General features: G+C 33.5%; 4 protein-coding genes across 20 annotated transcripts; 2 read left to right on the top strand and 2 right to left on the bottom strand.

Moving 5' to 3' along the window:
* Positions 1 to 1374: 1374 nt before the first annotated feature.
* On the bottom strand, positions 1375 to 5568 carry LOC134243306 (armadillo repeat-containing protein 7-like). The gene is made up of 7 exons (XM_062725559.1): positions 5340 to 5568; positions 5151 to 5249; positions 3582 to 3650; positions 3282 to 3348; positions 2928 to 2998; positions 2471 to 2562; positions 1375 to 2144 (listed from the first exon to the last, which is right to left on the bottom strand). The coding sequence occupies exons 1-7, from the start codon at positions 5446 to 5448 to the stop codon at positions 2082 to 2084; spliced, it is 570 nt and encodes a 189-aa protein (XP_062581543.1). The 5' UTR covers positions 5449 to 5568; the 3' UTR covers positions 1375 to 2081.
* On the top strand, positions 5481 to 27708 carry LOC134243303 (5'-AMP-activated protein kinase catalytic subunit alpha-2-like). 17 transcript variants are annotated; one of them, XM_062725542.1, is made up of 25 exons: positions 5481 to 5590; positions 8137 to 8261; positions 8907 to 9048; positions 9581 to 9674; positions 9911 to 10055; positions 10203 to 10290; positions 10383 to 10452; positions 10647 to 10695; positions 11570 to 11675; positions 12883 to 12988; positions 13261 to 13375; positions 13555 to 13566; positions 13706 to 13723; positions 15589 to 15653; positions 16233 to 16277; positions 19264 to 19303; positions 19496 to 19582; positions 19762 to 19832; positions 19997 to 20062; positions 20504 to 20530; positions 20623 to 20755; positions 22025 to 22057; positions 22704 to 22742; positions 24766 to 24801; positions 25507 to 27708. In XM_062725542.1, the coding sequence occupies exons 2-25, from the start codon at positions 8162 to 8164 to the stop codon at positions 25602 to 25604; spliced, it is 1785 nt and encodes a 594-aa protein (XP_062581526.1). In that variant the 5' UTR covers positions 5481 to 5590; positions 8137 to 8161; the 3' UTR covers positions 25605 to 27708. The 17 variants fall into 17 exon arrangements, with proteins under 17 accessions (XP_062581526.1, XP_062581527.1, XP_062581525.1 ...); XM_062725543.1 differs by having other exon boundaries at positions 5518 to 5586; XM_062725544.1 differs by lacking the exon at positions 5481 to 5590 and adding an exon at positions 8035 to 8067.
* On the top strand, positions 5644 to 7183 carry LOC134243305 (putative nuclease HARBI1). The gene is made up of 2 exons (XM_062725558.1): positions 5644 to 6842; positions 7059 to 7183. The coding sequence occupies exon 1, from the start codon at positions 5780 to 5782 to the stop codon at positions 6821 to 6823; it is 1044 nt and encodes a 347-aa protein (XP_062581542.1). The 5' UTR covers positions 5644 to 5779; the 3' UTR covers positions 6824 to 6842; positions 7059 to 7183.
* LOC134243286 (myb/SANT-like DNA-binding domain-containing protein 3) lies at positions 6900 to 8004 on the bottom strand. Its single transcript, XM_062725516.1, has 2 exons — positions 7406 to 8004; positions 6900 to 7265 (listed from the first exon to the last, which is right to left on the bottom strand). The coding sequence occupies exons 1-2, from the start codon at positions 7817 to 7819 to the stop codon at positions 6900 to 6902; spliced, it is 780 nt and encodes a 259-aa protein (XP_062581500.1). The 5' UTR covers positions 7820 to 8004.
* Positions 27709 to 27969: the final 261 nt, after the last annotated feature.

Below are 27969 nucleotides of genomic sequence, written 5' to 3'. Positions count from 1 at the left end.
TACATAAAGCATGAACTTACGTATCAAATCAACTGAGATATATATAAACTCCGTATGCAGGTGAGGAAGGTATATTGCTGCATAAGTAATGAAAAATGACAATTAATTGAAAAGTTTATCATAGAGCTTGGTTATTAGATCACCATTAACGTCTTTTCCATTAAATTTTCCAAGTATGAAACAGCAGTGTCAGACTCTGTGGTATCTTTTATCTCAAGCTCGCTAGGATATATCGTATTGACATAAGAATGGAAATTTTCGCTATTTATTGACAATACATCGTCGATATATCTAAATGTCGAGTTGAAGGCCACAGCAAGTGTTTTCTTCTCATGAAAAAGATCTTGGACAATTTCTGCTTCATATAAATTCAAAAATAGGCTAACAATGGGGCGCAATTGGTAACCATGGGGATTCCAATAAATTGTTGGAAGAACAACATAGATATTGTCAATCAGAAACTCAAGCATCTTTTTTATGTCAACTTCAGAGAACTTGTGTGTACAATCAGAATGTTTTTAACAAAATAATTTTGCAAATGACAATGTATGTAAATTTACGAGTTCCATTTTTATTGAAAAAGCAGATATCAAAAAGACTGGACTTGGATTTATTGTGGGGAATGATTCATATAAAATTGAAAAGTCCAAAGTTCTTAAGCTGCTGATTTTTTGTAAAATCTCATGATTTCAAATCTTCAAGCAGTTCCTTGGAATTTTCAAGTATCCACATCTGATTTACACCACTCCTTGAATATATTGTTGCACAGTATTCTTGAAGTTTCTCCATCAGTACTGTTAATATCTTAATGAGCAGTAAAGAAAGAGGCTTGGTTGAACATTTACTGGAACCCGCTACGTATCTTTGTTTGTAAGGATTTTTGTGAAGATTTGGAATCCAGTAAAGATATGGTAGTTCGAAAATTTGGTTCTTTGGGATATTAAAAATATTCAAAACTGACATATGATTTTGAAGAATTTCTTCCTTAGAAAGGGAAGTATGAGTATAAGTAGGATTACCAATAGTAGAATTAAATCCTAGTTCGTCTAAAATACAATTTATATAAAGAGCCTTACAAACAAAGTTTGTTATTACCTGTTTTTAGTTTGTCAGCAGGGACCACTACATACTGATCATGTAATTTATCTATTCTTTTTTTCACTTCTGGATTACTGAATACAGAAGAATAGATGGTTTTCATATTGCCCATCGATCTTTTTATATGCGATTGTAACATGGACCTGATACATATTTAATCCATTCTGACAAAGCATCAACATCTTTTTCATATCTGTTCTAAAATTGTTCCAAAAATGTCTCTTCATTAGTCATTTTATCAAATAAAATTGCCTTGAAACAAAACAAAATTGATGAACTTGATACTTTTAATGATCAAAACAATTTTTAATTAATTTTGCATCTGTGCCAAGATTCAACCACAACAGGTGTCAAAATTTTATGAAGATATACAAGGATATGTATACATGAACGTGAAAAGGTTACAAAGAAACACAACAATCATCTTCAGTCTTAAAGAACATAGTGTGGAATCAGTTTTATTCGTGCGGGCCAATGTTCGTGGGTAACCAAAAATTTCCTGGTTCGTGGGGACGCAATTTCGTTGATAACAAGTTATACTCAGTATTTCTTTTTCAAACTTTTAATGAATAATAAAACAAATGTTTGTATATACATTCAAGAGGATGTAAATTCGTGGGTCAAGGTGACCCACGAAAACCACGAACACTGGTCCCCCAGGAATAATGATGATTCCACAATACTTGTGTTCAGTAGGTGTCTATAATATCTACTGTCTTTTGTTAGATTCCTCAATACCGGTATCTCTGTATTAATAGTGCTTCTCGTTCAGTAGTTTGATATTTCTTATAGAGTACACTTAATGTTGGAACAAGCACCAGATTCCATGAAAAGCTCTATATTTTCTCCATCTCTCAGTATCAGAGTGGATTTTCCTCTTGCACCTTGTCCACACAGATACGAATATTTGGATTGGATGTATCATTGTGATATCAGGAGTTATGTCCCTTCCTTTAGTGTGAAGGCTTTGATTGGATTGAGTTTTAAGTTCCCATGCGTTCCTGGACCTGCTTGGCTGCCTCAATCTGTGATTTGTCACAGTAATCCTGTAATTGTACACATAAAGGAGCTCTTTTTATCAGTAAAATTCATCTACACATTGTTATAGCAATATCTTATAAAGGAGCTAACCTTCACTGGAAACTAAGAACTTCTAGACTCTTTAGCTTAAACATAATATGAGTACGGGTATCACAGACCTATACTTGTATAAATCCAGACTAATTAGCTAACTTTGCACAAAAAGAGTTTCATAAATGTACCAATATATGTAATTCCATCGATGTTCTTTTTGGAGTCTTTATTTTTGGTTATATAATTTATTTATATACTTTATTCATCCATTCCACTCTCTCTTCCTTGTTTTTCTTACCTCCAGAAAAACCTTTGCGAGGTTACTCAGCCTTGGGTTTGTAGATTCTGAGAACCTCAGCATGCATTCTACGATAGGTAGGGCTGTTATTTCTGTAAAATCAGAATAGATACAACAATCAACAATATATAAAAACAGTTTCATGATAGTCAACATACATTCTATGATGGGATTGGCTGTTAACAAGGATCAATCGTGAACAAAGTGTCAGGATAAAGCATATGCAATTTTAAACATCAAATGCATAATTTTTAAATTATGACATTATTATCCAATAGATACCTTCTTAACATGTTTTATTTCATTTTTTTAATCTGAATTTATTTATTTGACATCCTTAGAATAATGAAAATAAGATGTCCTATATTTCTAGATCTATTCCATTTTGATTTTGATTTTAATCACATGGTATCCTGAAGACTAGTTCTTGGCAATGCCTGTGTTCAGTGGAGCTCACCTGCCCTAGATACCGGAGTCGCGAGGTACATCAGGGTGGTGATGGCAGACAGAACGGTCTCCTCATTGGGGCTAGGCAAGAAACGAAAGCAGATAAGGTATAAAATGTGTGCTATTTGTTTTTCTTATCATAATTCAAAAAATTAGTTTATTTTCCATAGTGTTGTCAAAATAATATTTAGTTAGAGACAAATCTTCAAGTTGTCTGAATCACAAGATTTGACTCTACATTACAAATATTGATAGAAATCTAAACAAAAATTTCTGGATCACTTATCCAATAAATGGTCCTAAAATAGATTAAGCTGAATAGTTTTACTCAACTCCATATCACTCTATACAAGCAAATACTTACCTAGACAGACATTTCATCACAAGCTTGACTCCACTATTTTTCAAGATTTCTTCTTTGTTGATTTTGTCTGTAATCACACATATTAAAATCTTCTTCTAAATATAATTAAGATTAATAAATAATAGGGGAAAATAAATATATTTCAAGTAGTAGAGGAAATTCAAGAACAGATAACTATGCCAATTCTTCTTTAAATTTCTGGCAGTTGCTATAAATTTAAATAATTCCTTCACTACTTTTGTTGATACATAAGGTTCACCTAATATATATTACAATTGTATATACTGATGCTATTTTTACCTAAGCTAAGATTACAGAGTCCTCCAATACCAAACTCCACCAACTTCTCATCATCTTCCTCCAGGCAGTCTGAAGCATTCAAACAATAAAATTAAAACAAGACTAAAAAATAGAAGACATCAGCAATCATTTGCATTTAAAGCCATTCTGGTAATTTATGCTGAAACTGATCCATGATTTTTTTTTCAAAACAAATTGAATTCAACAAGTAAATTAACTTTGTTGTTCAAGTTTAAAATCACATAAACTACAGTATCTAAATAAGCATGATAAGCTGTCTTAATTTTTTCTATGCCTTTGAAAAAAGGATATGAGTCATATGACTACTTGAACCTGTATTTGACCCAGGGATCCATACAGTTTACTAACCTTGTGTTCTAACCACTGAGCTACCCAGGCTAATATCCAACATTTCACATAACCCAAACCACTGCACTCCCCCTCCTTTAGATTATCTTTGCCCTCAGAGACTCACAACACATATTTTTCTGAGAAAATATTTCTCACCTATCTACTGACCCAAGCTTTTTCATCTTGAAAGGGGAGAAGGCAAATTAACAAACATTATTTTAAAGTTAAATGGTTTGACAAAATAATTCTTTTCTAAACTGATTTTTATTCAATAAAAAGTGGGAGATAACTTTCAGGAGTACAATATGGACATAAATTATGGCACAGTTCTCTAGTACTCTTTCATATTGGGAATTGTAAATGGGAATACCCCCCGATATGTCTAATTATACTGAGTATCTTAATCATTGTGAAATACCTATGATTCTGATTGAGTTCTTCTCCTACATTCGTCCATGGCATTTACTCACCGAAATAGGGTTGTTTGTAATATATTGATGTGCTTGGACCCTTTAAATGGTTTTGTACATTTTAAAAGATGCCACAATATTAGCAAAATAAGAAAACTGTTAAATATATCTTCAAATTAAGTTTTCCGAGGCCTAGGGTGATGAGTAAAAGACAATGACCAAAGCTATCTGTTCTACATTTCATTTCATTGAATCTTAGTGTACAAGGGCTGGACTGGGAATTGAACCTGGAACCCCAACATTACTAGTTAAATGAAAATTACAGTAATACTGAGAGCAGCGAGCGTTGTTCGCAAAGAGAGCTCAATAGACTAACATGTTAGAACAGATGAAATTCGGAATGAAATCTGTACATACGTCAGGCAAATTTTTATGTGAAACATTCCCAGAATTCCTTTACTAATCAATGTCCTTTGTGCGAATAAAAATAAATATATAATAATGTAAAGCATAAAAGGCTTTCAATTGTAGAAATCTTTCAAAGAAACAAAAATATATTACTCTGCAATTTTTTCGACCAAAATTGCACTTATAAGAGCTATAGTTTCAACCAGACGCTTGGCTGTCTCCGTAAGCTCCGAGGAGCTCCGTGACATCATGTGATGTCAAAGCTAGTTGAGAAGTCTCCTGCGGCTTGATGTTTGAAGTGGCTGATCAATTTTTCAAGTGTTTTTGATGGTACAACTGTGCTCGCCTCAACGGTCACACAGTAAAACATATTTAAAAAATGTCAAAAAAAGAAGATTACCAAGGAAAAGGTCGATGATATTCAAGGTTCTGATGTACTCATAATTCACTGGGTCGTAAGCAAAATTTCCCAAATTTGCTAAAACTTCTTGCTTGCTCTCTAAAATGAAGGAAAACTGAGAGTTTTACAAACTGTGTGAAAATCAGAACATTATTTTCAATCGGGTTCAGCATTTGTAAAATTACAAACCAAGACTATCTGTTTCCTGAAATTCAGTTACAAGAGCTTGTAAATAGCTAAACCGTCCAATCCCATGTGGTCCAGTTCTCTTTGAAAGTTGTTCCTTTGTGCTAAACATTCCTCTGTTATTTACTAATTTAGTTAAGGTAACTACCTAGCTTATCATTGCGACCTTCAACTTGTAATCAACTTCCGGAGAAAACAAATATTGGTCAAATTTGGTCACGTGCCAGTGTTGTTGATTTACAGGTCACATGTAGGTTAGAAAACAACTTTCTAATGCCCATATTCACACCTATGTTTAAACTAGGATTAGCTGTAAGAAGGACTCACATTTTTTAAATCTGTTTCACACCTGCTTCTCAGGAGTGAGCTCTTCTCAGAAATTAAGGTAAACCTAAACCTGGTCTAGGGTAGGTTTAAATGTTAAAGATAGTATTATTCTAACTATGGAAGACCACATAGATGGTATAGAATGGCTTGAACGTATTGACCAACTGTTTGTTAGACGACCTAGAACTATCCGTGATAGATTAGATCCATTTCTTTTTTATGATGAGGAAGACTTTCTTGTGAGATTCCGTTTTTGTAAACGTGACACTCTCCTTATAATGGACATGCTTGGAAATGATCTAGAACCAAATCAGAGAAAACTGATGTCAGTTTCACCCCTCAACCAGCTTTTGATAGCGTTAAGATTTTTTGCTACAGGAGCATTTCAGCAAGTGAATGGGGATTTATTTGGGATTTCACAGTCAACAATAAGTAGGGTTGTTAACAGAGTTTCCCATGCTTTGGCATCAAGATATAGGGAAGTTATTCAGTTTCCTCAAGGTAACAACCTACTTCAGGTACAGAGGGGTTTCATGGACATTGGAAGAATTCCCGGAGTAGTTGGTGCAATCGATTGTACCCACATACCAATTCAGTCCCCTGGAGGTAGAAATTCAGAAGTTTACAGAAATAGAAAAGGATTCTTTTCTATTAATGTGCAAGCTATATGTGATCACGAGTGTAATTTCACAAACATTGTAGCTAGATGGCCAGGCAGCACCCATGATAGCAGAATTTTTGAAAATAGTAACATTTGTGCCAGGTTTGAGAGACACGAGATAGACAGAATATTATTGGGTGACAATGGATATCCGCTTCGACAATTTTTAATTACACCGTTATTACATTGTAATACTAGACCTGAAATAGCTTTTAACAATGCACATTGTCATTCTCGGGTTAAAATTGAAAATGCTTTTGGAATTTTAAAAAGAATGTTTCCCTGCCTCAGAATAAAGCTCGGCCTAAAACTTCAAACTGTACTACATGTAATAGTGTCATGTGCAATATTATATAACTTGCGTAGAAAGTGGAACGGTCGTTTGCCATTCAATGACGATGCTGATATCAATGACCCCATCGTTCCAGTTCCAGTACCACAACGTCCCAACCAGGGAGGACAGGCCATCAGAATGCTTCTAATAAGGCATTTTCAGTAATGAATAAAAATGGGAAAAGGTATCTATATATTTATTTTATTTTTGAAATCTCCATAATATAATAACCAATTCATTTTCAAAAGTTGAATGGCTGCCATATCTGTGCACATGTATTATCATTATTTTGATTGTGATTAGTGTTGTTGTTTCCATCTTTGTTGGAACTAACTTCTTCAAGTTTGCGAATTTTTGCTTCTATATATTGTTTTTTCAAATGCAGTATCTCCATTTTCAGTTGATGTTCTTCTTCTGCCATCTCCAGCATCTTCTTCTTGACGTCTTCCTGCTCCACACATTTTCTCTTGGATGCAGTTGTGGATTTGGATGTGGTCATTGTCTGGGTGCTTACTGTTACTGGTGACATGGGTGCTTGTGGTTCTGATACAGACACATCAGGATTTTTTTCTGGGGGTTGCTGATTACAAGCACTTGTTGAACCTGGCTGTATATATTGTTTTCATTATTAAAATAAAATAAGTGAAAATACTGTTCATCTCATTTTATAAAGATTAAAGAAATTACAATTACATGGATTACAAATATCTGTTTTTGTCCACAAGTAAATTTAATTTAAATGCTTACCGACTCATTGAAGTTATCTACATCCCCGTGAAGTTCTGCGTCGTCATCAAATGCATTCTCACAGCTATTAATTTGCTGAGGAATTATCTCTCTAACTGCTGAAGAGAGCTTGTCAATTGTCCCTTCTACAACACCACCACCAGTTTTTGATCTTTCTCTTCTTTCCTTCGCCACAGCTGACTTGCTTCTTGATTTCAAATTTTTCCATAATGATTTAAGCTGATTGCATGTCCTGATATTAACTCCATTTCTACTGTTGAATTCCTTTGTTAAGTTTTCCCATTCCAAATTTTTCTTGTGGATCATTTTAGAATCAGTAGCTTTGTTTTCAATTATATCCTTTTTTGACCCCACTAAATCAATAAGCGTACACTTTTCGAGTTCAGTAAAATGAGGACCTTTCTTCCCAGCCATTGTACATGCAATACCAAATGAATAAAGCAAACAAAACAGAGGTTCAGGTGAAACAAGTTTTATTTTAAGTGTGAAACACAGGTGAGTTCAAAGTGAACTCAGCTCAAATGGGATTTAAACCCAGTTTACCTGAACTAGGCTTACTATTTAAATCTACCTTACCTAAGACATAGGTGTGAATATGGGTATAAATGTTGCAAGGAAATACGGAAACATAATAAGATGCAGAAGCGTTTATCTCCAAAGAAGTAACATCTTTTCGTTAAAACTGAGTTTCTAGTTGACTACGTTCGTACATTTTGGAATTTTTTTTGCAGAGCTCGGCATTCTGAATTCTGAAAGATGGCGGAGAAATCGTCGTCTTCTCAAAATGCTGGAGTCAAAATCGGGCATTACATCTTAGGAGACACCTTAGGAATCGGAACATTTGGGAAGGTTAAAAGTAAGTTATGTGGGTTAATTATGTACCAATTTGTGTTCTTCAGTAAGATTGTACTGTTGACATACTGTGGGTCAAGTACTTAAAGTTCATTACCCTTTTAAATCCTTGTCAGTTTCAAAAGGGCCAAACTGATCAATAGGAATCATTGTACAGCTGTCGTACAAAATGAAAGTTATGTTAGCTGAATCATCTTATTGAAAAAATGTGACAAATAATCGATACTTGACTTTTAAGATAAAAATGTAAAATGGAAAGGAGAAATGAGTAAATATACATTGAAAATTCATAAAAATATAAGCCCTTTGTAATGAAAAACATATGGTTGGTCTGAGAATTGAATCTGTGACCCCCGCATTACTAGTCACTGACAGGACTAGTCAGGACTAGTAACCACTGAGTTATCCAGGATGATGTCCTCATTCCAGCCTAAATTCCTACATTAGGAAATACAAATAGTTGGGTGTATACATATTTTAATTGATTGCATGTTTACATATATTTACCGAGAGATAATTGTCAGATTAGTTTTCCCGTACATTCTGTAAACCTTGAGAAATAAACACAAGAACTTGTTTCCTATTTTGAGAGTATGAAAAGCATAAAAATAATTGAAAATTTTGATAATGAAGAATTTTATTTTTCTAGTTGCAACACATCAACTGACAAATCACAAAGTAGCTGTGAAGATTTTGAACAGACAAAAGATAAAAAGTTTGGATGTTGTCGGAAAAATAAAAAGGGAGATCCAGAATCTGAAGCTTTTTCGCCACCCTCACATCATCAAATTGTAAGTATGAATTTCACAGATCTTCAGATATGGCTGAAATATTGCTAATTCAGCATAAATAAATCAATCTTCAGGTGGAAAATTTCAATTAGTATAAAAATGTAGAATCAAAATCAAAAGGTTTTCACACTCCAACATCCCAACTGTATGTCTGTCTAACAAGCTCCTTTTAAACCTTTGAAAGTAATTACTGAAAGTTTTGACATATTATCAATATCTAAAGGATACAAAGATATTTCTGTTCTTTTGAGGGGAGTGGGGGGGATACAAACTGCTTGTTACAATCAAAACATAGGACAGGGTTTCAAACTATTTTTAAGAAAAGCTGCACATCCTTGCAAGTTATGTTAAAATACCGGACAAGTTTGTTTTAATAACACATACAATTTAAATACAAAAGAAACTTTTTTTTTTAGTATATGTATCATGCAATTAATGTTGTTTATAAGGCTCATTAAGTTTAACAATATGTTACTGTTATGATATGTCTGCTTTCTATTTATAAGTATGATGAAATGTTTGTTTTTGACAGGTATCAAGTGATAAGCACACCCACAGACATCTTCATGGTAATGGAGTATGTGTCAGGAGGCGAACTCTTTGATTACATCGTCAAACATGGCAAAGTATGATACCTCAACTGTAGTGGGAAAATTGATTTCATTTTGATCTCTTTTATTAGTCAGTGTAGTTTTTCTCAGTTGTTAATGTAAGGATTTATGTAACATTTAGAGTACCCAGTAGTTAAACTTTTTTTCTATATATATACTGCTATAAAAATAAGGTGGAGGAGCTTTAGTATTGAGTATTAATTCATTGAAAGTTATAAACAGTCAGTATGAAATTTGCTGTTCTGTTACAGCTGAAGGAGCCCGAGGCCAGGCGATTCTTCCAGCAGATTATTTCTGGAGTGGACTACTGCCATCGACACATGGTCGTCCACCGAGATCTCAAACCTGAAAATCTGCTACTGGACAGTAATCTCAATGTTAAAATTGCTGACTTTGGTACGTTCACCATGTGTTTGCTAATAATTTATATATTCTGTTTATTTTACCTGAATGTGAAAATGAAAGTTAATACATGATACAATATATTCATCATAATTGCATTTAATGTTTATGGTTGTATACCAAATTCATTATGGTTTTTAGGGCTCTCAAACATGATGCATGATGGTGAATTTTTACGTACGAGCTGTGGTTCCCCTAACTATGCTGCCCCAGAAGTCATCTCAGGAAAGTGAGTTAACATTCTAAACATATCATATCCAAGAATTGAAACTTTTTATCCTTGATTTTTGTTGATCAGTAAATTAGTTGATCTTATTTTAGACTGTATGCTGGACCAGAGGTAGACATCTGGAGTTGTGGGGTTATCCTCTATGCCCTGCTGTGTGGAACGGTGAGTTCAGTGTTTCAATATAATGAAAAGTTTACTAGATACATGCACTTGTAGTTTACAGGGTCAATTGTTTAATTCTAAAAGCACATGTACCTAAAAGCACATGGACAGTGCATGGATGCAGTTAAGAAGCATACAATTTAGTTATACATCAGAATAAAATTACATACATGTGTATATGTGTGTATTTTCAGCTCCCATTTGATGATGAACACGTGCCAACTTTATTCAGGAAGATTAAATGTGAGTATTTTTTGCCATTCCAGCAACAGAAATAATAACAAACAAAACTGTAATTTCATTGTTTGCACGCTTTCGATTGCACATTTCTTGCACTCAAAAGATAAGATTAAAATTTAGTTTTGAATTGTTCCAAATATATGGCATGGTTTTTTCATTAGCCTAAGATATAACAAACATAGCCAACTTGAATTAGATAGGGGTGAAACGATACGCCTCCTTCACGGTTCGATACGTATCGAAAAATTTGGTCTCGGTTCGGTTATTTTCGATACGATACATTTTGATTGAAGGAAACAGATTCAATGTTGTTTTATGCTACCTTTTACTTAATCTAGTAAAATAATTTACGTGCAAAATGGATAGAATGTATCAATTTAATTGATTTGACTGTTAAAAATTATTTTACAAACTTCAAGTCCACACAAACTTACGTTTCTGAACTAATTATACAGAAAAGCATGTTTATACCTTATGCCAAACTCGACTGAATGACGATCCCGACCGTAAAACGAACCGAACCGAAAGCAGAGATTTTGTACCGCGTATCGAACCGAGAAAAAATACTGCGGTGAACCGATACCGCGGTGAACCATTTCACTCCTAGAATTAGATAAGAGTAGGTTTAAAGAAATAAATTTACTCTTGTGATAACAATAGTTGATCTTGAAAATAAATATCTTGACAATAGTTGAACTTGACTTGAAAGTAGGTGAATTTGACAACAGGTTAACTTGACTTGACAATAACTTAACTTGTCTATTTATGACTGACACCAGATGAACATGACTTAACAGTAGGTGAAATTGAATATAGGTGTACTTGTTAAGACAGTTGGTTAACTTGATTTCTCAAGAGGTGTATGTTGTATTTTTAGCTGGAATATTTGCTGTCCCTGATTACCTGAACAAGGAGGTGGTCAGTCTGCTGTGTATGATGCTCCAGGTAGACCCCCTTAAACGGGCCACCATAGCTCAGATCAGGTAAATAATAGACCCCCTCAAAAGGGATACCATATCTCAGATCAGGTAAATAATAGACCCCCTCAAATGGACCACTATAGCTCAGATCAGGTCAATAATAGACCCCCTCATACGGGCCACCATATCTCAGATCAGGTAAATAATAGACCCCCTCAAATGGACCACTATAGCTCAGATCAGGTAAATAATAGACCCCCTCATACGGGCCACCATATCTCAGATCAGGTAAATAATAGACCCCCTCAAACGGGCCACCATATCTCAGAGCAGGTAATTAATAGACCCCCTCAAATGGACCACTATAGCTCAGATCAGGTAAATAATAGACCCAGGTAAATAATAGACCCCCTAAAATGGGCCACCATATCTCAGAGCAGGTAAATAATAGACCCCCTCAAACAGGCCACCATATCTCAGATCAGGTAAATAATAGACCCCCTCAAACGGACCATCATATCTCAGATCAGGTAAATAATAGACCCCCTCAAACAGGCCACCATATCTCAGATCAAATAAATAATAGACCCCCTTAAACGGGCCACCATATCTCAGATCAGGTAAATAATTGACCCCCCTCAAACGGGCCACCATATCTCAGATCAGGTAAATAATAGACCCCCTCAAACGGGCCACCATATCTCAGATCAGGTAAATAATTGACCTCCTCAAACGTGCCACCATATCTCAGATCAGGTAAATAATAGATCCCCTTAAACGGGCCTCCATAGCTCAGATCAGGTAAATAATAGAACCCTCCAAACGGGGTGATACAGATTTAGACACACACTGTGTATTGAGATATAGTATAGATTTAGACACACACTGTATATTGAGACAAAGTACAGATTTAGATACACACTGTATATTGAGACAAAGTACAGATTTAGATACACACTGTATATTGAGACATAGTACAGATTTAGATACACACTGTATATTGAGACATAGTACAGATTTAGATACACACTGTATATTGAGACATAGTACAAATTTAGATACACACTGTATATTGAGACACAGTACAGATTTAGATACACACTGTATATTGAGACATAGTACAGATTTAGATACACACTGTATATTGAGACATAGTACAGATTTAGATACACACTGTATATTGAGACATAGTACAGATTTAGATACACACTGTATATTGAGACACAGTACAGATTTAGATACACACTGTATATTGAGATCTCTTTAACAGGGAACATGACTGGTTCCAGAAGGATCTACCATCTTACCTGTTCCCATCCCCTCAAGACCAGGACGCCTCCATTGTAGAAATGGATGTCATACGAGAAATTTGTGAGGTAAGTCATACATGAAATCACTCTGTGGTTGGGGTAAGTTACATGTGTTACTTGTGAAGTAAATCATTGATAGAATCTTTGAGAATAGCAGTGTAGGGAATTTAAAACTGTAGTGGCAATGTAATGCACCCTAAAAGTTATGCTGTTCTTTATATTCATTTGTTTTAAAGGACAAATAAGTACCAATAATTAAATCACGAGATTGATGAGAAATTATATAAACAAGACAGAAAAATAATTATACATGTATTCTGATGGTTTGATTTGAACAGAAATTTGGTGTGACTGAATACGAAGTCCAGAGGGCCTTACTGAGCAATGACCCGCATGACCAGCTAAATATAGCCTATCACCTGATTGTGGACAATCGGAGACTGGCCGGAGAAGGTAAGGGATCACTGGTGACCTCAACTTTATTATCAGTAGTAGGATTCTTAGCGCTGATTGAATCGAGTGCATTTTACTTAATTTTTTGGCATTTTGCATATTAAAACACTTTTTAGAGTTTTTGAAATATAGATGCTAATGTTACAATGTTTTCTGTTTCAATGTGTTGTGCCTGACAGGTGATTATGGAGGTAAAGTTGTCTCTCTCTCATGGGTTTAACATTTACAGTACTAGTATACCACATATCATTCTCTGATTGTTTTTGTGTTTGTTATGTAGTGGATTTTTTTTCTGATTTCACTGATGAGTCCACTTATTTTTAATCTCAGTGTCCACCACTAGTACATGTATGTACTGATTTTACTGTTTTAGCTTAGCTGAATCCATCTTTACCCACTCTGTTACACCTTTACACATAACAAAGCATACACTTTTTATGTTGGGATCTATTGAAGAAAAAAGTTAAAAGTACTAAAATATTTCATTAGTTTCTAATTTCAAAGAATCATGCAGTTAAGAAAACAAATAAAATTTACATTTCATCTTCTCTAAAGTTTTCTAATTTCTTATGCACAAAAGTAAAATATCTAATTTTCACCTTGCATTAAATAATAAACATTCATAATTTATTTTAAATACATGTATGTCATTGCTTGGCATAAGAAAACTAATATCTTAAATTTTAATTTATCCACATGCTTAGAATGTTCACTTGATTCTGACTTTTTATTTTGACTGGCGATGTTGGAAATTGGTACTGATTAATGAAATTCCGAGTCTTGAGTAGCTGATGTACATTTGTACCACAGGCCTTTGGATCGCTTTAAAAAAAATTATGTGTGTAAAAAAAAAAATAAAGGTACTGAACTCTTACACTGGGTACCTAATTTCGCTAATAAAATATTTTTTATTCTAAGTAATGCTCTAAAATTCTACTTTCTATTGAAATCTGTTCATACATAAACATTCTTCAATTCTACCAAAGCTCATTCCGAAATTCCATATATTTCTTGAGATATTCTGAAATCAATTTCAAAAATGACCTACTTTCTTTTACTCGACATTAGCTTGGGCCCCTGGTCATTCACATGTAAACAGACGGTGTTTGAAGTGCGGCGAAGAGTTGCATAGTATTTGCAAGATCTTTCAACAATTTAAAGTTGATTTCTTACTCCAGATTGTAACGTAAAGTCTGTAATAATATTTCTTTCGCGAAAAATTAATTTGAAAACGTCTACATCAACAACTACCGCCATGTTGATTATGAATGTAAATGAAGCCATGGTAGAACGAATTTTTCCCGGAATGCATTAAATACCTTTCGATTTTCAAAACAATTAGACCGCTAAAATGTTGTTTGTAACTTAGTTACACCATATGATCAAATTAAAGAAAAACCTTGTAAAGCTTGAATGCAATTGAGCAAATATTCATAGACTTTAGAATAAATTCCGGGGAAAATTTGTCCCGTCGTTCCCGCTTTACAATTAGTGAAGGCCCAAGCTGATGTCGAGTAAAAAATTTAATGTCAATTTTGGAATTGATTTTAGAATATCTCGAAAAGTATAAGGAATTACGGAATGAACTTTGGCAGTAATGAAGATTGTTTATATTTGAATAGATATGGATAGAAAGTAAAATTGTAAAGCATTTGATTTAAAAGAATTTTATTGGCGAAAGTAGGTACCGCATGAAAAGAGTTCCATACCTTTATTTTTTTTCAACACCTCAATTTTTTTTCTAAGCGATCTAAAGGCCTGTGATTTGTACATGTGAACCATCATAAGCCTTGCTGCTGTGGCTGTTTTGTTCAGCTTACATGTATCTCTTGGAGTTTCATGGGCTGCGTATCAATTTGTGTACTTAAATAATGTTTTTGAGATGGGGCATTTTCTATTTAACAATGAATAGCAGCAATTAGTTACAGTGTAATTATTTATTCAGAATAATAAATGTTTATGATTTGTTGTATTACATATTTAAAATGCAGTTATCTCACGAGGAACCATATAAAAAAGAGATTAAAAATTCTGATTTTCATGCTCATATCGTAAAAGGTTTTAAACAAACTAAATTCTACTTGCGACAAGTTGCTGTTACATTAAAATGGTGGTAAAAAGTACTGTAAAAGTAAATGACCAGGAACAGATAACTCTTGCCACTGCTATACCTATCCCTATTTTTTTGTATTAATTCTGGACTTTTTTTTCAGTTACAGATGTAGAGTTACATGAGTTCTATCTGGCCTCCAGTCCTCCCCCTGACTCCTTCCTTCTGGTAATGTATGCCACTGTATATATCCCCTGTACACAATTGTACACTACTGTAACCCACTGTACACCACTGTATCACACTGTTATCTACTAATTAATCATGAAAAACACACAGAATAATGATTAACTACAGTATTTGATTACCCAGTAGCATATTTTACCTCAGAGCACTACAAACCACTTGACACAGACACATGATCAATTCTGAGGTCTCTGTTAATTTCAATAACACATGTCCATTACATAAATATGTACACGTGTGAACATGAGCTGGATTTGTCACAACTGCAAATATGTACAGTGCAATTACCATTTCAACTGCACTCTGTAGGACTGGTATAACTCAAGAAAACTATGTTCAGACTTTAAATAAAATTAGATTTATATCTGAACTTCTGGTTTTAACTGAATTTCCATCTAATAACATTGTTTACAGAACATTGTAGAATTTTATGTGAGATGATGCACAGTTATTTTGTGTAAAATAATCATATAATTTTTTCAATTTTTTAATGAAAAAAATATTATAATTTTCATGATTCTGCCACGAGTACTGTATAATTGTTTCTGTTTTTGGTAACAGGCAAAGCAGTCTCATATACTGGGCACACCAACGCCCCAGGAACATGTTAGTATCTCACTGACAACACCCCATATCTCTATAGTAAACGACACAGTTTTCTATAGTGTGTATGTCACTGTCAGAATTAGTTGTTTTGCTAGCTCAAATTGAGCCCAAGGCTTTAATAAACTTTTCTGAGCAAAGTCAGTCATCTATCTGTCATGTTTTGTTTGGACCACTATTAAGCAATTCGAATCATCCTTGGTCAAAGGATGTTTGGATTCATTGAAGTAAAAGGTTATATCTTCACAGAAGGGGAGATAAGTATAAAAGATAAAGAAAATTGAAATAGAATACAATTTTAAAAAATCTGATTCTCAAGAACTACAGGTTAAGTAAAACCAAACCTTACAGAAAAGCTTACAATATTTAAACCATTTCCCATTGGGCAAGGAAGAGGCCATGTCCATGTATTTAACAGGGTAATTTGAATCAGGTGAGCAGTGTGGCCATTGGACCTCTTGTTTCCCTAAATGTTTAATTGTAAATGTTTGAGCTTCAGAAGTATGGATATCATTCTGCATTACATTGCTCAGCAATCAATAGTCTCTCTCTGGCAAATCATTTAACAGAATTTGCTAGTGCCAACTCTAGAAATCATAGAATGTGTATATACATATTTTTGTAAAACAAAACTTGTTAGTGAAAGTCTTAGAATGCTCATTTGATTTACATTTGTGTTACCTATAATGCAAAATAAAAAATAAAAAAAACATATTAGCCCTTCTTATGCACCCCCCCCAAAAAAAACCCAGCTTTTTTTTAAGTCTGTTTTCTAAAATGCTTTTTAACTAACTGAGAAGTAAATTGACTGGCGCTGCTATAGAATTGATTTTGTTAGTAACCAGGCTCTGTAGCATAGGAAGATCCCTGATAATCATTTGAACAGAAATCACTTCCTACTTTGAATTGTAGATTTATCAATAATGTTGGATAATGGGAATTTAGTATACAATTTAAAGTTAAAGAATATACCTGCAGGCAACAATGCTGTCAATATTGAAAGTTTGATGCAGATAACTCATAAAAAAAAACTTTTAATGTGCAAAATGACCGTCTTCTTACTTGTTAACAGTCTTGTGAATTTGGTTCATTTCACTTCTATCATTATCTAGCAATGTATTTTTAACTAGTTTAAAATTATTAAAAACTTTCAAAATCCCTTCATTATACAATATTTACATCCACTGAATATTTTCTCCTTTATTTCTTAAGAAAACTCGAAAATCACTGCATGAACTACATTAGGCATGTCGCCTGTACAGATTTCTTGATCAGTGGCTGTTCCATCAATGAAACGTATAAAGACGTTCACAACATTAATACAATAATTAAACTTTTTAATCCTTCTTTAAATGATTATTTAAACAGATATAAATATAAACAATAAAATGTCTTTCTTTGTTTGTTATTACTGGAATAAACGGTTGCAGCCATTGTAGAAAAAAATTACATAACCCACTTTTTAATACGCAGGTTATGTATTTTTTCTGCAACAGTTCTTCAGTTAATTCCAGTAATAACAAACAAAGAAAACATTTTATTGTTTAATTGAATACTAGTACCTTAAATCAATGACAGAGAAGAGTTTCCACCTGTCAACCTGCTTATCTTTTTAAAAGAGCAGCAGATATGCTAAAGTAATCGGCCATCAGTGTTTCTATATTTCAAAAGTACCAAAATCATCAAACTTTCAACCCTTCAGTATAACCATATTTATATCACCTGGGTGGGATTTTTTTTTCTTTTTTAGAGTTTTGAAGTATATTCAATAAAAAGTTTTTTGCGATATGTTTTAATATGTTTTTATTATCTACTTTTTAATTAAAAAAAAAAAATTGTTATCAGCTGATTCATATTTGCCTCTTTATATAGTAAGGGAAATAATTCAGAAAATTAAAAAAAATCTGAAGATCCTGTATTTATATACTAACTTTTTAAAACAATAAACAATAGTTTTTTAAACACCTTTGCAAATTTTAAGTGGTAACGAAGCTTTGTCTTAACAAACTTAACAGTGACATTTTAGCAGTGAAAAAAGCCTGTACAAGAATTATTTTAATTTGATTAAAAGAAAGATACAGGTAATGTGTGACAAATCTTAATTATTTTAAAAAAAACATTGCCATAACCAGCTACTTTGCATACATTTTACTGGGACAAGCTACTTGTCATGATTAATGTATAATCATATTACTACAAAGTATTAAGTGTCAAGATGTACATGTATATAAATTGTCAAGACCCCACCCCCTTCCACCTCGTATGACACATTTGATAGTCTTTTTTATGTTATATAGTGGTACAAGCACTTACATTTATATATTTGAAAAACATATCACTTTCTAAGATTTGCTTTATAAAGGGTCTATTTAAGTTAGATTCACTCAAAACAAAACATTGATAGTGTCAATATTTTTATTCTTTGTCTAAAAAGATGTAAGGTTCAAGGGTATCTTGTACAATTGAAGCCTCAAATAAGGTTGCTTTTTGGGAAATGTAAATTTATTAGATAAAATTGATATAAATGGATTTAATCAGAAGGCATTCATCATTTATAGCTTCTGTACTCTGTATATTCCATTCCTTCCCAATACAATGTACTTGTATAATAGTCTGATCTCCTGTCTTTTATGGAATGACTGATGTCAATGACCAGGCTTGAGCATGCAATGTTGTATCCCAAAATCAAGTAAATGTTCCTGATCCTTTTTACAGTTCTGCATGAATTTGCTCATATTGGAGCCTTATCAAGGCTAAAGCCTGAGCCTAACCTCCAGCTTGTTGCATAATGTTACAAAGCTAAGACGATTATGTACTATACGTGACCAATAATGTGAAATAAGTCAGTAACTATCTCAGATTTAATTGTATACACCTGGTAATTTGCACTGATACCAGGTGATAATTTGTTCTTACTTACTGTTTCAGGCCACACCTGGTAGTTTAGACTAATGCTGGATGATAATTTGTTTCTCTCTTGCTCTTTCAGGCCACAAGTCCCATGCGACCTCATCCAGAAAGAATGCCAGGTAAATATAAAGTTTACTTCATCTTCATCAATAGTGAGGCAGTAATCTTAGGAAACTGAGAGTTGACACTGTGAACTGCGTTGTACTAAAGTAACATTGGAATATATCTTATTTTATTGTTGAAGTTGCTGCAGTATTTGTACTAAATGTGAGTGACTGATTTTTAATTGTGCTCACCTTGTGTCATTATAGAGATGAAGAATACTTCCCATACCTTAGAACCTATTGTTAATACAAAACAACTTGGTGCTCAGGCAAAGAAGGCCAAATGGCATCTAGGTAAGTTTTAATCTTGGTTGTTTTTTTTTTTCAAGGTTAAATACAGATAAGTTAGTTTTACTTACACTTTACATTTGTAAGCTGTACTGACTACGCATTGATAAATGAAGTGTAAAGTTGATGTTTTATTCTTGGTCAGTTTTGTAATTTGTTGACATGAACATCATTTGTTCTTGCAGGAATTCGATCACAAAGTAAACCACTAGACATTATGCATGAAGTTTACAGAGCCATGAAAACTTTAGACTATGTAAGACTCAGAAATCAGAAATTTTCCTTTGAATTGGTAAAATCTTTACATCTGTTTGCGCAGCATTAATGTTATTATAAGTGTGGGATTGATGAGAAAAGGGTACTCAATCCTTTGTTGTGCTTTTGTGTTCATTGTATCTTACAAAGTTCTTCTTTTTTTAGGAATGGAAGATTGTGAACCCATACCATGTACGAGTCAGAAGAAAGAACCCAGTGACTGGTAGACATGTGAGTACAATGTGCACTCTGTCACTTTATTGTCTGTCCCTGAATCTGACACTGTAAATGATGAAAAGATGGAAAATCTATACCATTATCAACTGTACATCTAAGTGGGGACTGAATGAACAGAAAAAATGTCAGTCATTAACAAGACAAAGCTATCATAGAGTTCCTAGTTTTTCAATTGTAATGTCAAAAGCTAGGAGTAAAATTGTTATAAAATTCACAAGCGCCTGTAACAGACATGACTCCCTTTATTTCAGTCTAAGATGAGTCTACTGCTGTACCAGGTGGATCAGAAGAGTTACCTGCTGGACTTTAAGAGTCTGTCTAACTCACTCTCTCTCTCTGTTTCAGTCTAAGATGAGTCTACAGCTGTATCAGGTGGACCAGAAGAGTTACCTACTGGACTTTAAGAGTCTATCTAACTCACTCTCTCTATTTCAGTCTAAGATGAGTCTACAGCTGTGCCAGGTGGACCAGAAGAGTTACCTACTGGACTTTAAGAGTCTGTCTAACTCTCTGTCTCTCTATTTCAGTCTAAGATGAGTCTACAGCTGTATCAGGTGGACCAGAAGAGTTATCTACTGGACTTTAAGAGTCTGTCTAATGTGGAGATCCATGAGTCCATGTCCTCCTCCTCCTCCGTTGAGTCCACTCGTATGCCAATGTCACCCCCCTCCTCCTGCTCAGATCTTGGTAGGTTGTTTCCCTGTGTATTAGCAATTAGAAATTGAATTCACCCAGTCATTTTAGAATTGTTCACTTTTATTAAATTTCTGTAAGTCATTATTGTCCCAAATTTTTGCATCCAGAATAAGAAATACTGTAAACCAATTATTATACGCGTCATTTTTTATTCGCGACTGACCGCTAGAGAACTAATCCGCGACGATTTATTTCCGCGAACAAGGGATCATATTTTTTTTTATTTCCACAAGTATTTTTTTGTATCAAATTAAAATTTTATATCCGCCCATAAACTACGTAAAATGCTACCGTGATTACTGCTTACGCATTATCATTCAAGACATTCTTGCATTGCGTCCATTAAAAATCTTATATCCGCACCTGAAGTAGGTAAAATGTTACTATGAGTATACTTAATTCTTACGCATTATTCACGACGCTCGAATGAAAATCGGGGTAAAAAATCGAAGAGATTAAAGTTGATTTCAAACTCTCAAGTGTAAAAGTTCGTCATGCTAATTGGATAATTGACGCTTAACAAGATCTACATAGCCATAGGGCAATCATTATAAATGGTTGGGACGGCGCAGGACTGGGCTATAATTAGTCGTAATTAACCAGGCTATCTCTAACTCGTCTGTGACAATAATGAACAATGATAACACAAGCTGAAATATTTATTGACATTTTAATCATTTTTAGACAAATAGTTTTAGATTTGCTATTCGTTTATATATTTTTTCTGAATGTTTGCAATTAAATTTCAACTGCTTTTAGAACACAAAAGTTCTTCGACCCGTGATTACTTATCGAACCGTCGGGATCGGTATTCAAAAAAGGGCAAATAACTCTAATCGTAACATGGGAAAATGAACAACTGGTTCGCAACGATAAATATCCGCGAGCAGAGGTTACTCGCGGAACTCGCGGATATTTATCGCACGCGTATAATACTTGGTTTACAGTAGCTTTGGAAAATATGCTGCCTGGTTTCATTAACTCTTTACCCCTTAAAATTTGAATTTTTATGTTGATAAATGCCTTTCAAATGATAACACGGAATTTATACAAATGCCTCAAAGATACTGAATATGGTCAGGTCAGTGTCCAGTATAGAAAAGGCATAAGTATCAATAACAACAGAAGACAGAATATGATAAAACAATCAATAAAACCATGAAAATCACAGATGTTTATAGGGTAATGAAACATTATACATCTGATTAATTAAGAAGGCTGAATTGTCTGTATACTGAGTGTATGATTATGTAATTTCAGATCCGGCCACTGACACTGTCTTGTTAATGCCTGGTAAGTGATTATTTTACTTTCACTTCATTCACTTAAAATCACACAGTTAATACCCAGACAATTCTCTCTTACAGCATAGTAAGTAAGTAAGTTATGAGCTAAACTTATATTTGAATTAATCTTATTATGTCTGGTAGATACATGTAGGTTCTGGTCCCCTAAATAATTCAGATGTATTCTGACTGTATTGAATTAACTCCATACTTGGGAATTATTCCATATTTTGGTCACAAAAATATGCAATATTTAAATATATCATCTGATATAATACAATGTACTAAAACATATATTATTGTTCTAAAGAAGGTCCTATGATAGCCTGTTGAAAGAACATAACTATTGCTCTAAACTTGTGTCTTCAGTTCTTTTCAATTGGAGTTTTGAAAATCCTGCTGATAAGCACATTTGATTTGCTTTTGATGTTTTTTAAGCTTCAATATTTGTTTTGTAATTGTCATAATGTGAGAACGTATGTCTTTATGTCAGAATCTGCAACAGGAATATTCATTCACAAATGTCTGTTGATGTTGATAAGAATTTGAGCCTGTTTTCTACATGTCCGGCTGGCAGTGTGATTGCTTTTTGTTTTAAGCCTCGAGTTTCAGGCTCGGTAAATGTGTTTGACTTCACGTTCTTCATTCTCTAGATCCAGCAGCCTCTGAAGCTCAAGTTATCAATAACCATGGTAACCGCTGTGATTTGTTTCGTGTAGATTGTCTGCCCACCATAGTGTTTCTGTTTTGTTGACCAGACTAAATGTTGTAGTGTTGAATTAATACTCAGATTTCAGCATACCGCATGATATTGCCTCAGAATTTGTATATTACATATTAAAGGATAACTTCTAGCATGTTTTTGTAATTTTATATAAAATGGTTTAGATTTAAAATTTAAAAGATTTTGCTCATAGGAAGTACAAGTATGCACATTATGTATGTATTTTTTATGTGCTGAAACAACTAGAATAGTGGTTAAGTTTAATTGGGTAGGGATGAAAAATCTGAATTTTTTAAGTGCATTTTTAGATACCTATTAAATAAATTATTTAATACAAAAAAAGGATTAATTAAATAGACTTTTGTTGTAGAAATTCAGTTGCTTTTTGTTTCAGATGGAATGGACTATTTTATAATTATAAATATGCTACTAGTATTTCTGTCATTATTACGACCTAGATAGGAAGTTTTGAGTGAGTACTGATCAGTGTGTATTAGTGCCTTATACTGGTAATACATTTCAGTTTTTCTTGACATCTTTCAAACTGAATTTCAGAAGTAGAATGGTCTTCTCTTCTTATTGTTTTTTTTCCTTACCTTCATGCAGACCTGCCTACCCTTCCGCTTTTGGTGTAATTCTTCCGCTTTTTACCACAAAATTATGCTATTACGCCACTTATAATAATTTTAAGCTTCTGATATTTTGGTTTCAAATCCATTATGAAAACCTAAATTTAGAGTCAAAGTACGACCTGCTGAAATGAAATGAGGTTTAATAGAGTAATTAATAGAGGACCAGTACGAAAATGTACGTAATATACCTAGTAGTTACACGTAAACTGGTATGGTGAAGATTCGGAAGAACACGAGAAGGCACTATACTTACGTTAACTATTAAATGATATTGCAATAAGTACAGCCATTTCTATGCTCAATTTAGTTTATTTTAACACTGCTTAGAACAAGATAGAGAAATGTGAGTGTTAAAAAGATAAAATACAGTGCTATCAGGTACGATTTGTGTAAACATTCAAACGCAAGCCTTCAATTAAGTGATTTGATACAAATTGACCAAATGCTTCATTAAGGGTGTACGGTTGATTTGAGTTTAATTTAGGATACTGGTATTTTGTAACATTTTTTTGCCAATTAATGATTCGAAAAAGAAAGTTTATGCCAGCTTTGTTTAGTAATGTACAATTTCAGTTGTTTTGAAAGAAAATAAAGTACCGTATAGAGGATTATTTTAGCAGGGTGCTTACTTTGGCTTTGATTGTAGCCCACTAAAATTTTAATCGCTAAAACAGTCAGTACTCTTCTTAGTGTTCATATGCAAAGAGCTGAAACACCGTGTGCGCTAAAATAAATTATGCCAAAATTAGTGGCATCCCTTTGAGCAGGCAAAACTCCAAATTTTACACCCGCCAAAAAAAACCACTATACTGTATTATAGTAAAACAAAATAGGAAAACATGATTGATTACGCTTTAACCTCTGAAATTCCACCAAACATTTACTGAAATTATACCTTTGAAATGAAAAAGGGTAGGCAGGTCTGCTTTATGTTTACAATATTTTTTCTGAGAATATACTCTTCTTAAGATATGAAATGTACTGTACATGTAAGTACTATTGTTAGTATTAACAATATACAGTACGTTTTATCCTCTGTATTGGTATTGTTTGTCCATCTGTTTGTCTATCTATAAATACAACATCTATTTTTTTAATGCAAAAGGCATAGATGATTAATAAAAACAAACTATTGTAAGCTACAAAAGGTTACATTTTGTGCATCAATTTTCATTAAAGCTACAGTCTTGCCAGAGACTTCTGGTATATACTCTTTTTAATTTATTATCCCCAACTTTTGCTAAAGACTGGGGATGTCATGTATTTATCCTGAATTAACTCCTTTATTTCATTAACTTTATAACTGTTCCGAGACTGGCTTGTTGATGTGTTACAATCTCTCTTTTTTGTTTTGTTTAGAATCTTCGACCAGTGAGAGTTTAGCTAGTATCCTAGGTATTGAGTGAACACATTTTATTTTTGAGTCTCTCACTATTATATTAATATTTCCATTTTCTATTGCTGTGGAGCATTGTTCATCACTAACTCTTCGTATCATTTGCCCCGAGAGAATATCTAACTGTTATTTATAAAGAAAAAAAGGTTAGGAAAATAGGAAAACGCTTGCAGTATGGAACTGGGTAAATTGCACGTCAGTTTTTAGATGGCTTTTGATCTATAAAACAATTTGAACATGATTATCATCACATCACTGTAATAGACTGTAAACTTACTCGGTAACAGTGCAGATTCTTCTCTTTTTTTTAATCAATTTTTGGGGTCTGATTTTTTTTAAAAACTTATTTGTTGCAGCACGTAGACAAATGTTTCATTGCTTGACCAGAATAAATATGTATATAACCAAAGATTCTAATTAAACATCACTTCCTGGAACATTTTGCTTTAATATTTAATTATTTATAGTAAACCTTGCAGATAAGAAGCTTTATCATGCATAATGTACTTATAGAAACATTATAAAACTCAATAGTTATCAATATCTGAAGCTATGGCCGCCTAGCGGGCTTGATTAATCTCTGTTAATTTCTCCTATTCTGCTTCAATCCAAACCTAGCAGGGACAGTGCTTTGAGCCAGCATGATATGGTTTGTGTGTGACTGGTTTTGACTGTGTTACTAATTAGAACTTGAATGATTTCAGATGAGAAGATGGACATAGATGAAGATCAGCCCAGACAGCACCAGACTCTGGAGTTCTTTGAGATGTGTGCGAGTCTGATCACAACGCTGGCCAGATAGAGGGGATGGCAGGCGGGGACAGAAACTGGCCAGATAGAGGGGCCAGCATGGACAGAAACTGTATACCACGGACGGAAACTGTACACCAAAGGATAGACAATTAGTCCATACTTATATAGAGAGACCATCAGTCAAGTGGTGTAGTCTGATATTAACTCATTCCTTCTTCTCTGTATTTCTGTCAGTGTTGCAAGTGTAACAGCAATGTTAATGTTAATAGTGTGCAATATGTGATAGATTTCAAATACCAAACTTTTGTTACACATTATGTCTTAAATTGCCAGTGAATGTTGATATCACTAGTGAAGAATTTTCAGTGTTTACAGATGTGTAGATGAGTTTTTAATTGTCTGGAAATTGTCTTGGAACATTATGTAGAAAGGAGTGTCTGTGATAAAGTCCTCTGTGTTGTTTGTCTTAAGTTTATTTTTGTCTTCTTTATTCAACAGATGTATGCATTTAAAATGTGGAGCATTTGTTGCTGTCATTTACATATATATGTACTCGTTTTCTGCTTAGAAATGAATTTCAAGTAACACAAATTATTGTAGGATGTCAGTAGTACATGTATTATGCTTTCTGTCAGAACACAATGTTGACAAATGCTTTGGATTTCCATGGAAATTACTTGACAATTTAATGTTTTAACATATATTTGACTATATTCAATATCTTTTGATCTGTGAGAGTAATAAGAACTGTTTATGTTGAAGCTTTATTTTGTTATATTGTGCTCAGATTTTTTTTAATGTGAAGCAACGGAAAATGATGAAATCTTGTTAATATGTTAAATTAAAACTGAAACAACTAACATTTGTTAAAGTGACTTTGAACTGGGTCCCATGATTTCTGCTGTATTCCTGTAATGAGAAGTAGACTCAAATAGAAGCGTGCATTATAATATTATATCTGTTTGAACCCATATCTGTGGATCATAAAATATTAAACACATGTACTTGAAGGAAGAATACCCCCCCCCCTTGCTCATCAGACAAATAACAATCGTCTTTCAAAAAATTGAGATCGAAAATGGAAATGAAACCAATTTTAGAGTAGCATTCTAACAGATTGATTTTTGTCAATTTTTTGCAGATTTATCTCCCTTTCTGGGGGGGGGGGGGGGGGGGTTGTTCTTAATCAGATTTTTTTGTCCTGAAAGCAGGAAGATTTGTATGAGTTATGCTTTTCCTGGCAGCTGAATTCCACCTCGGATTTCTGAGTTTGGGTCTGCCCTCAGGCAGCTAGGTTTTGTAAATATTTACAGCTTTGATGAAATGTATTGTAGAATTGAGAGAGGACATTAGTTGAAGACAGTTTAATAAGCACTGATTCTCTTTGGTGCTTCTATACAGTTTAAGTGGAAATTTTAGCGAGGCACAAATTTAGTAATTTGTCCTTAAAAATTGGTATTTTAATTTTAGAGATGAGTAATCTAGCAATTCCAAAATGCTCACTTAAGAAACTACATATCTAAAACATAAGTAATTTATAGCAATATTCAATTTTAGCAATTTCAGCAACCTCACTAATAATGCCAAAATTAAGTCCTTGCTAAAAATTCTGCTTATTCAGTATTAATTCCCTTTCAGAAAACTGAATTAAATATAACCATTTAATAATATTAAATGATTTTAGAGAGAAAGATTTCAAATATACAGTTGCTGCAAATGACTGTTGGATAAATAGCAAATCTTATAATATTTAGTGGTTCAAACTTTGTCATTTTAATATCAAATGCTTTATATCCTAGTCTGGAACTTTTTTATGCTTCCAATATTTATGTTCGGATTATTAGTTTATTACCAGTGAATGGAAAATTATCTCTGACTGTTCTGTAAGAAGATTGTTTTTCGTTTATTTGATTATGCTTGCTGTTTAAATCGTTCTATCTTGAATGACTTAGTTGTCATACAATATTGTTATCACTTGAAATGTCACAGAGGCCAAACCTGATGATGTCTGGAGCTTCCTACTGTCCGCACTGTCATGGAAACCAGACGTCAGCGAGTTTGGTTCCTGTTTATAATAGGGCTGAGGTTTTTGTTGTGAATGTTTATATTATAATGGTTCATATTACATAAAATAAAGGCATTCTCTTAAACTACTAACTGATCAACTGTGTTTTTGTTAACTAGTCAGAGTAGATTCAAAAAAGAGGAGCTATATATCAGGTAATATGAACATCTAAGATGAACTGCATGATGTTAGACTACTAAGATCTATATCAAATGGTTTTGAACCTTTTACAATAATTTTGATTAAAATGACCTTGCATCAGACATGTGGCCTTCATGGTACATCTAAGCTGGTAGAATGTTCTTCATATCTTCAAAAAAGGGGGATGGCTTTGAATCTTTAGATTTCA

Source organism: Saccostrea cucullata, unplaced genomic scaffold (assembly GCF_032062105.1).
Source record: "Saccostrea cucullata isolate Sc308-1 unplaced genomic scaffold, CSIRO_AGI_Scuc_v1 ctg133, whole genome shotgun sequence".
In the NCBI taxonomy this organism is placed as follows: Eukaryota; Metazoa; Mollusca; class Bivalvia; order Ostreida; family Ostreidae; genus Saccostrea; species Saccostrea cuccullata.
The sequence above is the reverse complement of the archived record's forward strand: the minus strand, read 5'-3'. Positions and strand labels throughout refer to the sequence as shown.

What these genes read in the sequence shown, in the direction of transcription:
- LOC134243306 (XM_062725559.1), bottom strand. Translation starts at nt 5,448, where the DNA reads ATGTTTAGCACAAAGGAACAACTTTCAAAGAGAACTGGACCACATGGG. An exon ending in GTGATGAAATGTCTGTCTAG is followed by an intron (nt 2,999 to 3,281) that starts GTAAGTATTTGC and finishes TTTCTTGCCTAG; the next exon opens with CCCCAATGAGGAGACCGTTC. An exon ending in TCGCAAAGGTTTTTCTGGAG is followed by an intron (nt 2,145 to 2,470) that starts GTAAGAAAAACA and finishes GTACAATTACAG; the next exon opens with GATTACTGTGACAAATCACA.
- LOC134243303 (XM_062725542.1), top strand. Translation starts at nt 8,162, where the DNA reads ATGGCGGAGAAATCGTCGTCTTCTCAAAATGCTGGAGTCAAAATCGGG. An exon ending in TGTTAAAATTGCTGACTTTG is followed by an intron (nt 10,056 to 10,202) that starts GTACGTTCACCA and finishes TATGGTTTTTAG; the next exon opens with GGCTCTCAAACATGATGCAT. An exon ending in CCATGAAAACTTTAGACTAT is followed by an intron (nt 19,833 to 19,996) that starts GTAAGACTCAGA and finishes TTCTTTTTTTAG; the next exon opens with GAATGGAAGATTGTGAACCC.
- LOC134243286 (XM_062725516.1), bottom strand. Translation starts at nt 7,819, where the DNA reads ATGGCTGGGAAGAAAGGTCCTCATTTTACTGAACTCGAAAAGTGTACG. An exon ending in TAGATAACTTCAATGAGTCG is followed by an intron (nt 7,266 to 7,405) that starts GTAAGCATTTAA and finishes CAATATATACAG; the next exon opens with CCAGGTTCAACAAGTGCTTG.
- LOC134243305 (XM_062725558.1), top strand. Translation starts at nt 5,780, where the DNA reads ATGGAAGACCACATAGATGGTATAGAATGGCTTGAACGTATTGACCAA.